We start from the raw sequence: 13,547 nt of genomic DNA, 5'->3' as shown, positions 1-13,547 counted from the left end.
TATTCGTGTAAATTTTTATTTATTCAGAATAAGCATTTCTACTCTGAAAATAGAGATGCTTTTTTATCTATTTATTCAACATATACATCTAACTCCTTAGTAATATTAGTTTGTCATTTTCACTGATCAATTCAAAAATGAAGTGATGATCCATGATCAAATCCATTTGAAATAATAAATGTATTTTGGTTATTAATTAGGTCATCCTTAGGACAGATCAGGAGGACAAGGTCAAGTATCTAAAAAGTGGTTTAATGAGCTGAATTTGAGGGTGTCCAGTCTCAAGTTAAAATATTTACTTAACATTTTTTTAATCAACAGAATTCTGTTCACCAAGAAGAAAATTAAAAACAGGATTAATGGTTTACACTTCAGCCAGACTTGTGTTTTGAAAAGAAAAAAAATCATGTTTTTTTGCAACTGTTTACTTCAAATATCTACAAAACAAAAAAAGGGAGAGTTATAATTTTTTAATTCTTTGAAGTTCATTATTCTTACTACACTTTCATTAAAGTTTTATCCTGGTATTATGTTTCGTTAAGTGCATATTGTGGTTAGCAAGAGACAGAAAAGTTTGATTTAAAATCAACATATTGAACACTATCTGAATAACTAAGATCCTTAGTATTCTAGAGGTCATTTTTGCATTATTTTCATTAGAATAATTTGCTTTTTAAGAATGCACACCATGTGAACAACATCAACTACAAGTAATCTGTCATACAAGCAACAATGCCTATGGTGCAGCAATTTCAAGTAATGAAATACTTGATCTCTACAAGTAATGAAAAAATAGATCTCTACATATTGCTATATTGCATGTTCAGTAAATTTAAAATTTTTTTTAGGTTTAAGGCGCACTGACTGCTGTGGTCATTAGACCCCCTCCACAAAAAAAGAAAGAAAAATGAGAAAATATTTCTTTTCCTTTCCTTATTAATTCACTGGCAACACAGTCAACAGACTAGTTTTTAGACTTGCCAAATGGTTATTAAAACCCCAGAATAAAAACGCAAAATGACAAGGGTGTAAGGGCCCTTGCCACTAAAAAAAATAAACCATTTCTAACAAAAAGTTGTCAAAACAATTAAATTCACTTCAAAAAAGTATTACAAAAACACAGTTAAAAAATTAATAAAACATTTATCTTAAAAAATAAGTGACTCGCAATCGCTAATGTTTGTGGGGTGGGAGAACTCCTTCCCCTCTCACTTAAAGGCCTGTGCTTTTGGAGGCTCCATTCTTATTGTTCCTAAGTCTTCTTTTTCTAATATTTTTACCTCTATCTTCTCAGTCCCTCTTTGATGCAGTTCAGAAAGTTTCTGCACACAACTACCACCTTCGAGGTTTTTAGAGCCCTGTGTGGTGAAACCTCAATGTCTAACAGTCCAATCTTCTTCGCTTTCATCATCCGTGATGGTTATAAATTATTGATGGTTTCAACACAATCCTACTTCAGTCTTCCTTGTATCCTTTACCAGTCCTTCTGCACCAGTCTTCCATGATGCCTTGGGCTATCATGAAAGGACTTATCTTGCTAAAATCTCCTTCACTTCTTTTGATAACCAAATATTTTGGTATCTCTATATTGCCTTTTGGTCGAAACTTGGTTTGATCTGACTTAATGTTCGTGTATTCTACACTCTTCCTGCTCTTCACTTATGAAGACAGAGGCTCTCCAAGATGAGGGTTTTTACTTGGATCCTTTGCCACAGAAGTTGTGGAAGTAAACCTATCCATACCTTATAGTGCCATCAGTCAATATGTCATGAGGTGTGGGTGGAAAGACGGTTGGGCATGCCTTGGATCGTAGATCTGCCTGGTTCCCCCAGTCGCTGCCTCCCACAAATCTAACCTGGGCCGGAGAGACAGGTACTGCTGAATGACGATACCTACATCCCAACACTAGCATGTAGCAGTAAGGGCTCCGATATCCTTACCTATAGGATAATCCCTGCCAAGGGCAGAAGTGACTGACATGCTGATCGGTGCAAGACTTTGAGCTAAATTCACAGCAGCTCACCCTAAACCTGGCTCCACAACCGAGAAAAGGGATGGGCACTCCATGTCCATATTCCGCCCAGTGTCGGCAAAAACAGATTATGGTCATGCTTACTGCTGCTGTTGCAAACAGTGAAACTGAAAAGCATAATAAACACAACCACAGGGTTCTCTCTCTTTTCCTGTTTAGCCTCCGGTAACTACCGTTTAGATAATTCTTCAGAGGATGAACGAGGATGATATGTATGAGTGTAGTCTTGTACATTCTCAGTTTGACCATTCCTGAGATTTGTGGTTAATTGAAACCCAACCACCAAAGAACACCAATATCCACGATCTAGTATTCAAATCCGTATAAAAATAACTGGCTTTACTAGGACTTGAACGCTGTAACTCTCGACTTTCCAAATCAGCTGATTTGGGAAGATGCGTGTACCACTAGACCAACCCGATGGGTACAACCACAGGGCTGCCAATCCCGTACTCCACAAGGGAGCTCCTGAGCAAGACCATTGCCCTGTTGGTCGACATAAGTCAAGGTGCCCTAGTCCATGTCGTTGCCCACCCAGGAAGTGTGCGTATATGTTATTGCATGGATGTGGGGTTGGTTTTGTCCAGGGCATTAAGCCAGCTATTTTTACACGGACTTGAATACTAGATCGTGGATACCGGTGTTCTTTGGTGGTTGGGTTTCAATTAACCACACATCTCAGGTATGGTCGAACTGAGAATGTACAAGACTACACTTCATTTACACTCATACATATCATCCTCAGTCATCCTCTGAAGTATTATCTAAACGGTAGTTACCAGAGGCTAAATAGGAAAAAAGAAAGAAGGGCATTATTGTTAACCTACCGGGTTGGTCTAGTGGTGAAAGCGTCTTCTCAAATCAGCTGATTTGGAAGTCGAGAGTTCCAGCGTTCAAGTCCTAGTAAAGTCAGTTATTTTTACATGGGTTTGAATACTAGATCGTGGATACTGGTGTTCTTTGGTGGTTGGGTTTCAATTAACCACATGTCTCAAGAATGGTCGAACTGAGACTGTGTAAGACTACACTTCATTTACACTCATACATATCATCCTCATTTATCCTCTGAAGTGTTATCTGAACAGTAATTACCAGAGGCTAAACAGGAAAAATAAAAATAAAAGTATATTGTTATTTGTAATTCAAACATAAAATTATATGAACATTTTTACTTCTTTTAAAGAAATCTTGTTGATTTTATTACAATTATTTTATATTCTAATTCTGTTACAACTGAATATGTTCTATTGCAGCAAAATAGTATTGTTCAGTGCTGCGAGGAGAAACTTAATTTTAAAATAAGTGACAATTAATCTGCAGGAAAAATATGATAAAATTATAAATTTTAAATAAATAAAATGAATTTATAATGAACTTTTGTTTATTTCAAAAAATGGAGTTTGTATTGTCATTGATATAAATGAACAGCAGGACCTTTTTTTAAACAGCATTTAGATGCAATCTACTATATTGAAGCAATGTATGCATTGTTTCACTACAGAAATATACGTTAATATGATGTCTTTTATTATCTGACTAGCCCTTTTTTTATAATTGAGCTATAGGAAAAGAGGCACTAATCAGTTTTCTTTGAAAGCAATGACTGATTCACAAATCTTCTATAAACGTCGGGTTTCTACAACTATTACAAGTATAGACTTATTATAAGTACATGTTTATTATTTTACATTTGCTTTTATTTAACAATATTAGTGTTTTCCAATCTGAGAAAGAAGATACATGTAATATACAGTATGTTGTCAGTCTATTCTAATCATTTCTACTGCAGTAAAGTAAGTAAAACTGTAAAGTACAGTAAACTGCAGAGTAAGGCATTTAGATTGAAAACAGCTATGATTAACTAACTGTTTTCAGTCTAAATGTCTTTAAAATTACAAAAATATTTTCAAATATTTAAGAAATAGGGAAGTTAAGCCTTATATTTTGAGAAGCATTGTATGGTAATTTACACAAATGAACCACTATGTTCTGTGAGTGACAACAATTTGATGGAGACCAATTAACTTTGAAGTTTATTTGTTTGGGTTTTGTAGCATTTCAAAACTAATTTTACCCAAGAGTAAGGTTGAATGCCATTTTAGTACAAATTAATAAGAATATAATTTAATTTTCATAAAATTTTAAATACTTTTATAAAAAAAAATTACAAAAGTTAAATATTTTTCTGGTTGTTATTCTGTTCATGGCCGAGTTACTCTGTCTATGTAGATGATATAACATAGTAGTTACCTATAAACTAGCTGCCAACTTAATTAAATGAGTGTATCAATAGAAAAAAAGTAGTTATGAAAGTAAGAGGAAGTAAAAAAATATGTGATTTCTGATGGCAGAATTCTTAAAACTAATAATGGCTGCTCTATGAGTTTTATAAATATTAAATATGTTTTTCAAGTTTTTTAAAATCCAGATGTACCTAGTGTGTAATTTATAAGAATGAAATAATTGAAACAGTTAAGGATAAAAAAACATTTGCATAATTAGCTAAAAGATACATTACTATAACTTACTCTTTAATCTTTTGGCATTATGGATTTTAAAATAGTAATATACTATGAATTTTATATTACTTCTAAGAATAATTACTTGGCTATGATGGTTGGTGCATGATCGTACAGCTCTTAAACGTAATTCATGAAGCAACTGGTTAAATGCAACACCACCTGCATCTGGTAGCAATTCACTACCAGCTGGTCTTCTTAATAAATCTGGTGTTTCACTTAAACCTATAAGCAATAAAAAAAAAAAAAAATGTATAAATCTTGATTAATAAAATATTCATAGTTTTCAATTGGTAAATTGAATTTAAAGGAAAAATGTTAAGAACTGTTCCTTGTAAGAAAATATTTTTTAATACTTGTATCTTGTAAAAAATTTTCCATTTACTAAATTAATTTTTGTGTTCACTACAAAAAACTTTTGCCCCATCCTTATCCTTATTTATTAATAAATTGGAAAATTTATTTTTATTTATTTCTTTGATTTTTCTCTTTCTGTAACTACTGGCCTACATATAATTTTATATCTATCCAAACTTATTATTGGTTTTTAAAGATAATAAATAATATCATTAAAAAGTATGAAATTATCAATAAAGTGTGAAATAAAATTATCATTATTTTATAGTATGTGAAAAATTCCAAGGTTGTCAGGGATATAAACTCAGAACCTTCTTTAAAAAAAGATAGGAATATTATAACTCTGGTGTAGAGGTTGGTAATGTTAAATAATTGTGCAGATGTTTTAAAAGCAATAATAAACATTAACTTGAATTTCTATTTTGTTCAAGGTGTTAAAAGGTGATCAAGGCGTTGAAGATACAGTACACTGATTATAAGATTTCAAAATTTACCTTCAACCTTAAATACATAGGTGTACAAAATGATTAATTATAGAACATGATTAATCTTACTGACAACCTGAACCAAATTTTAACTATAAGTTAAAATACCTTACTTGTATCAAAGGTTTTCAATTTTTTGCTGGAAATTATCAATAGTGATACTAAGACTGTTATTTTTATGCATAAATTCTACACAATGCTATTGCTGTGTTACATTTTAAATTTAGTTAGTTGAATCTTTTTGTATAATTTTTATGAATTCTCACAAACAATTTTTATTTTTTTTAATTTATTTTTTTTAATCTCCGGGTCCACCGTTAGGTATTGCTTCAGACGATGAGATGAATGATTTGTAGCATGTGTAAAAAGGCATGCCTGACCGGAATTCGAACCCAGGACCTCTGGATGAAAGGCCAAGATGCTACCACTCGTGCCACAAAGGCCGGCTACTCTCATGGACAATTAAACTGCCAAAACAACATTATAAAGTTGTAGAACACATTTAGTATGTGAAACTGTGTATCAATTTAGACCTTTTATAATGACACAGCACAAATAAAAGTGTTTTTTTAAGAATCATATATTAGAATAAACAGGAGGAACAGGTTAAATTAATGTGAATGAATCATTGGAAAAATTATTTTGTGGTCAGTCATACTCACACAGTATATGTAGATTTTAAGTTCAGGATTAATTTAGATTAATAAAATAAAAATAGTTAAAAAAAATAATTATTTATCTATAATACTAACGTTCGCAACTCTGATATGAAGTTACAGCTTCTTGTAAACGTTTTAACCTTCTATCATGATTTTCACCCAAAAGCCAGTAAGTTAACATTTTACCTTTACCCTGCAACAATCAATATAACAACAGATAAAATTTAAAACTAAAAGATAGATCTTCATAAAAGTAATAAATTAATTAAAAAGAATAAAATGCTGTTGAACCTTTTAAACAATTTACATATATAGATTAAACTTTTATTCCTCCTCCAGTGATCAAGTTGAATACAATTTGTACTCTTGTGACTAATTATTTTCTTATCTAATGAAAATTAATACAAAATTTTAACAATTTTTTTTAATGTTGTTTTTTGAAACCACTGAAGATGCCATATATATTGAAACTGGGAGCAAAAAATTCCTTTTCCCCTCAACCATAGGGAGTGGGTGATGTATATTCTCCCATTCCTGGACTATTATTTTCTATGGCTTATGTACATCGTCTGCATGTGGGATCTACTTCATTATGCCTACAGTTTTATCGTGTTTCACATAAATATGATATTACCGATACAGATATAATACCTCTATGCTATTATGAATAATTATGATGAAATAGTGAAATTAAATGGATAGTTTGAACATTAGTAAAATTTTGTCAGCTATAAGTCATAATTAACTATAAGTAAAGATCTGCTTATACAAAATTCAAGAACATAATATTTGCATTGTAATTGTAAGTATTTTTGTTCTGATTTTTATATTTACATCTGAAAAACTTGTGTGTGCTTTATCTAACATACCCGTGGGATCTAGTGAATACTTTTAACTAATTTAATTTAGGTTTAATTAAGACAGAAGTAATTTCTATACATAGAAAACTCAGAAGATTTACAAGAAATAATTTTACATTAATAACACAAATAAATTATTTTATTATACAGAAGATCAAATTAAAATGAATGACAAATAAAGAACAAAAATGGGTCAAGTGGTTGGGTAGTACTTGCTCCAATGATTCATTACTCTTCAACCTTCTTTTTCTGTTTGGCCTCTGGAACCACCATAAGGTATTACTTTAGAGAATGAATTAGGATGATATGTATGAATGTAAATGAAGTGCAGTCTTGTACAGTCTAAGGTTGACCAATCCTAAAATGTGTTATTAATTGAAATCCAACCACCAAAGAACACCAGTACCCACAATTTAGAATTCAAATCTGTGTAAAAGTAACTGCCTTTACTAGGACTTGAACCTTAGAACTCTCAACTTCAAGTCAGCTGATTTGTGATAATGAATTAACCACTAGACCAACCCAGTGGGCATCTTATTAAACCTGACCTCACAATATTTAATAAGCTGCACAGTGTAACTTAATGATAAGATGAGTTATTGTATAACATAAATAATATAATTAAACTTTTAGTAACCTTAATTTCAGTCCAACCTCGTTGTTCACATATAAAACCTCCAAGTCTCTGTAATAGTTCATGTGTGGTATGTGAGATATGTATGCGAAAGGCTTCACCAGTAGATTCCATGCGTGAAGCTGTATTAACTGTGTCACCAAACAAACAATATCTAGGCATTTTTAATCCTACAACACCAGCAACACATTGACCTAAAAAACAAAAAAAGGAAAAATACATAAATTGGCATACTATAAAGTGTTTTAAAAATTAAAAAAAAGGTTCTTGAAAAAAAAAAAAAAAAAACAGAAAAATTTATTTTACTATTTTAACTGATTTATGCACAATAACTTTTTTAAACAAGAGCTTTATTTCTTTTTTTACTTTCTCTTTGTTCCTCCCCATTCAGCCTGCTGTAATATTGAAGTAATTTGATTTTTGAATCATTTACAGTGACTCTTCTTGAGAATCAGGTAAAATTGACAAGGATTTTAACAGCTGGCAGCTAGAATTCCAAACCATCTTAATCTTAAAAAGGTATGTAATGTCATTTATTAGTTAATTATATGTACGTAATAAGTGCCTTTTAATATTATTTAAACATATAATTAAAGTTGAAGAGTGTGTAAGGTTTTTGCATACAGTATGAATGTGATAGGTTGCAAGTGGTGTTAAGTAGTAGATTGTTAGAAAATTTTTTTGGATAAATATCAAAGAAAGAAATTAAAGTGTTCAATAAAATAAATAATTCAGTGATATATATATAAAATTAGTTTTAAATTTACTATACACATTAAATATTAGTCTTAATATATGAAAATTAAAAATGGATAAACTGATAAATTAAAATTGTAAAATTAATCTACGTATTTAAAACAAAGTATCCTGACAAAGTATTACTTATTAATGCATAGCTAAAGCCACTTAGCTGTTCGTTAAATTCACTTAATCTAGATAAGTGAATTTTTGATGTTACATTGATTTCATAACATAGGCACCCACTGTGGAAGGATTTTGGAAACCTTATCCTATGAGGGGGTAAAATGGAAGACAAATTTTTTAATGAAAATTTTGAATCTCAGGAACCAAAGTAGTTACAGTCATGGAAATCTGTATTTCGACTTTTCTTTAAAAACAAATTGAATTGTTTTTAAACAACTGTAAAATCCAATTTGGAAGGGTGGCGGAACTTTTCATGAAACCAAAATTAATTGAAGTACTTATTTCATTGAGTTAGCAGATGTATTTTTTTTCAAAAAAGGAAGCCATTTCTAAGATTGCTAATTTCTAGATTGCTTAAGTTTTCTGTAGACAGCACATATTACATTTTATATTAGGGGACATCAATCTTTGTCAAAATATGTTTTTTTTTAATAAAATTGAAAGTTATCGTAAATTTGCAGAAAAAATTAACCGTTAATTCTGGGAAATTCATCTTTTGATAAGTACATATAAGTCAAATTTAGATCCTCATTTGAAGTTGTAGAACACTGAGAGCTTCAAGGAAATATTCTCTCTTGGCCTTTTGCTTTATTTATTGGTTATTAATGACTTGCCTCAAAATGATGAGCCATTCAATTAACCCTTTTTGACACCACTTTATCTATATCTGAAGGTAATTACTTAAAATGAATTGAAGATTCTAGGACAGCAGCTCAAAAAATTATTCTCTGGATGGATTGTAGCCACCTAACTTTAAATGTGGATAAAACCATTGCATTATGTTTTTCAGGTAGAGGTAACTTTGCTAATTGTGTGGTTAAAATTCCTGTTAATGATAACAATGGCATTTCTGTTGACCACAAAATGAAATTTCTGGGCGTTTTATTAAATGACATTCTCATGGGATGATCAAATTGATTTCATTACAACTGAAATCAAACCGTATTGTTTTGCTCTAAAGTGCCTTAATAAAATGCTAAGCTTTCATTATAATTAAATATTTATTATGCCTGCAAATATAGGCGTATAAATTATATCATCTCGGACTCCATCAAAAAGTCAGAACAAGTTTTAAGATATAAATATGGATATGAATCTTGTAGATCAATATTTAGAAAATTTAAATATGTTAACTTATCTTTGTATTTATATTTATGAATGTGCACTCTTTACTAAATAAGAATAGTTACTTATTTTTAAAAAAATATCCACCTTTACTTACATCCAAATATAGTTAGATTTTGGCATAATATTTCAAAAATAAATATATTAATGAGAAATCAACAAATTATTAGCAAAATTATATATATATAAAATTAATTTCTTGTTGGTAGAGGTAGGAAAATTATGACTTGAGTATTACTCTTTGTTAATTAAAATTATTTGTGAAGCAGTTTATTAATATGAAAATCACAAATGTATCACTATATTATGCACATGTATTACTGTAATTGAGATAAAAGAAAATGTTTTTGAAACTCATGGGTTTCTTTAAGTAATCTTATTACAAAAATGTTTTTACTAACTCTATCAATTCTTTAAACTAATTTTTAGATATGCTAGAAATAAAGAAAACCCCAATGCTTTGCAGGGGTATAAGAATCAGAAAATTTTGCAAAAAAGCATGATTTGATAAGTTTATTTATTATAGTTAGTTAACAAAGTAAATTAAAAAGATTAGCAAACATCTATTAGATTAATGGGAGAACGTTAAATTTTTATTTTATATAAATTCTTCTACCAGGTCAGATCTAAACTATACTTTTTTTTTAACCTCCGGGACCACCGTTAGGTATTGCTTCAGAGGATGAATGATTTGTAATATGTGAAAATGCCATGCCTGACCGGGATTCGAACCTGGGACTTCTGAAAGAAAGGTAAAGATGCTACTACTTGCTCCATGGAGGCCAGCTAGATCTAAACTATACTGGATGTTTTTTCCTGACTCTTAATCACAAAATATTGGTACTTTCTCCTCTTATGTCAAATGATGTCGCTTCTTCATTAGAAATAAAATTCACTTAGTGAATCATAATGAAAAATTTGTACTGAATTAAAATTTATTTTCACAATACATAAATTCTGAATAAATATTAACACACATTTTGAAAGCTAATATTCTAACCACTAACCACAGATATAACCTATTTTCACATATATAATTTTTTATATATAAAAATTTTTATATATATTTTTTATATATAAAATCATGGTAAAAAACTCCACAAAAATTCATGCATATAACTTGTACTGTATACATAATTACCAGAATGAATACCAATACGTAACTTCAATAATTCACCAGGCCTATGTTTTATTCCAAATCTATGTATTTTTGATAATAAGTGTAATGCCATTGAAGCAATTTCACCAGCATGTCTATCACCATTTCTAAGTGGTAACCCAGAAACAACCATGTAAGCATCACCTATTGTTTCCACTTTATACACATCATAATGAGATATAATTGAATCACAACAAGTATATAATTCATTTAATAATTCAACTACCTGAAATAAAAAAAAAAAAAAAAAAACTTAATAATCATAAACAGTAGAATATTGCTTTCTTGGAATGAGCAAGGTAGCATACATACATCATATAAAATTCTATAGTGGTCACCATGAAAGATGGTGCATGTGTTTAAACTATTGTATCTCGGTTAAAAAAAAAAAATCGCACGATAAAAATGAAGGTATCGTCGGGAAACTACAATAATTTTTGTGCAAACTGAATTGGCCGATTTTAAATAACGTCATTCGTTTGAAAATTAGGGCAGTGAAAAGCGGGAAACTCACGATTTTTAAGACCGTCAACTTTGAATTACTACAAAATCAAAATCAATCGAAATAAAAATTTTCTACTTTTTTAAGTTAGCTTAAACGATTGTTTCTCAAACTGTAATTAAGATTTACCCTAAAACTACTATTATTCAAGCGTGCAGGTCGTTTCAAGTAAAAACATCGCATTTCGATTAACATTAGGAGTAGAAAATAGAAATTTCCGCTAATAACAGGCATTAATTTTTTTATAATTCGTTTTTGTGAGAATTCGCATTAGTTTCGTTTTAGAATTTGCATTTTTTGGTGAGATTCATTTACAGGATCATAAAAATTGATTAAAAATGTACCAATATATGATGGATTAAGAAGCCGTCTCAACGAGTTTTCAAACGTTTCGTACGTTTCAAGGCATGCATGAAATAAAAAAGGGGCCTTACTTAAGATTTATAAAACAAAAAATTAAGTGATAAATAACTAATAAAAATAATGAAATTGTTAAGAAACAAGGTTGTTTTTAATCGTTGTTTTCTTTAATTATTATTTGAATACTGATGTAGGCCTAACAACAGACACCCACCGAGTTGGTCTAGAGGTGAACGCGTCTTCCCAAATCAGCTGATTTGGAAGTCGAGAGATCCAGCGTTCAAGTCCTAGTAAAAACAGTTATTTTTACACGGACTTGAATACTAGATCGTGGATACCGGTGTTCTTTCGTGGTTGGGTTTCAATTAACCACACATCTCAGGTATGGTCGAACTGAGAATGTACAAGACTTCATTCACACTCATACATATCATCCTCATTCATCCTCTGAAGTATTATCTAAACGGTAGTTACCGGAGGCTAAACAGGAAAAAGAAAGAAAGGCCTAATAACAGAATTAAATTTATTCCCCTGTTCATGAATAAGAGTTGTCATGAATAAGAGTTGTGCAATAGCAGATAATGTTATAATAGGACGAATCATAATTTAAGTTAGTGTTACTAAATGTTATCTCAAATTATGATATCATTATACAGAAGCCGCGATATAATGGCGAACTTGGATGTTCAGTCCGCACGTTACTGCTATATTATTGTTCTCTTAGTAGTATAAACATGATGCAATTTACGTTGGGTAGTAAAATGTCGCCACTTCAAGCTCTCGACGACTGTCAAGCGGCGACTGCATGTTAAGTTTAAATTAATTGCAATGCCAATCTTCAGTCTGGTGGGTTCATTAAGCTCTCAGCTGTGATATAATAAATAAGTTGGATTTTTGATTAAAATATATTCAGTTCATGCCTGTTTCTTTGCGAGTTTATTTAACGGTACCGTGTTATGTCAAAAACAGTTTAAATAGTATGTTAATTTGCGGTTTTTTAACCGGTTATAAGTTAAAGATTTTTTTGTTTTTCATAATTTTTCTGCGACTATCTTAAGTGTAATATGAACGAGATGGAAAACCTTCGTTTTCCGGTCAACATGGTTGTACAATTAAGAATGGTTCGAGATATGTAATCTACAACGAATACATTTTTTTTCAAAAGCTATCTGACTTTGAATTCCGTAGCGCTGTTAACTTTGATTAAGTTCAAGACCTCATTGCCGAGTATGCGGCATTAATCGGAGGTCAGTACCAAGGATATGTAGGACAGCAAAGGAGTGCGACAGTAACGACAGTTGCGTTCAATTTGAAACACCTGTGAAAAATAGGCCAAGAAATACAAATCTGTTACTGAACGTTTTCAACCGTCATGTATTGCGCAGAATCATATATCAGTACTACGATCGTAATGAAATCCCTACCGTTGAGAAGCTCAGAGAAGAAATACGGGAAAACCTAGATGTAAATCTGCCATCTAGTACTGTTTGTCGTTTTTTTAAAAGAAAATTGTTTTTGCTTTAAAAAAAATGAAAGATGGTCGACATTTCTTGATGGAAAAACCTTATATTGCAATAAAACGAATTGAATTTTTAAAGACATTTCAGAAATTAAACGCGTAAGGTGATGATCGACTCTTTATTTTACATAAATCAGACGTAGGTTAATGAAAATCATTCTTATAAATATATATGGTCAAGAATCGAAGAAAAATGGAGGGATTAAAATACCTATCGGAAAAGGCGGTCGTTTAATAGTGTGTCATGCAGATTCAGCTGCATGCCCATTCAAATTATCATTCAGAAATGAAGAACGTTTAGTTTTAAAAACTGGTCTACAAATGACTTTTTGAATGAAATACTTAATAATAATGGATAACGCAAGTTATCACTCTTTTGCGATGAATAACGTTTCCACTAACAGCTGGAGAA

General features: G+C 30.8%; 1 protein-coding gene across 1 annotated transcript in view; it reads right to left on the bottom strand.

Annotated features, from left to right (window-relative positions):
* The window catches only part of Gyc32E (Guanylyl cyclase at 32E), a 297,263-nt gene that overhangs the window by 1,896 nt on the left and 281,820 nt on the right, over positions 1 to 13,547 (bottom strand). Inside the window, exons 19-22 of the mRNA XM_075367966.1 lie at positions 10,737 to 10,980; positions 7,550 to 7,740; positions 6,146 to 6,245; positions 4,637 to 4,776 (exon numbers count right to left, since the gene is read on the bottom strand). Coding sequence (XP_075224081.1) covers positions 4,637 to 4,776; positions 6,146 to 6,245; positions 7,550 to 7,740; positions 10,737 to 10,980 — 675 coding nt within the window. The remainder of the gene's footprint in view (positions 1 to 4,636; positions 4,777 to 6,145; positions 6,246 to 7,549; positions 7,741 to 10,736; positions 10,981 to 13,547) is intronic.

The sequence above is a fragment of the Lycorma delicatula genome, chromosome 6 (genome assembly GCF_047948215.1).
Source record: "Lycorma delicatula isolate Av1 chromosome 6, ASM4794821v1, whole genome shotgun sequence".
Lineage (NCBI taxonomy): Eukaryota > Metazoa > Arthropoda > Insecta > Hemiptera > Fulgoridae > Lycorma > Lycorma delicatula.
This window is presented reverse-complemented; position numbering and strand designations above follow the sequence as displayed.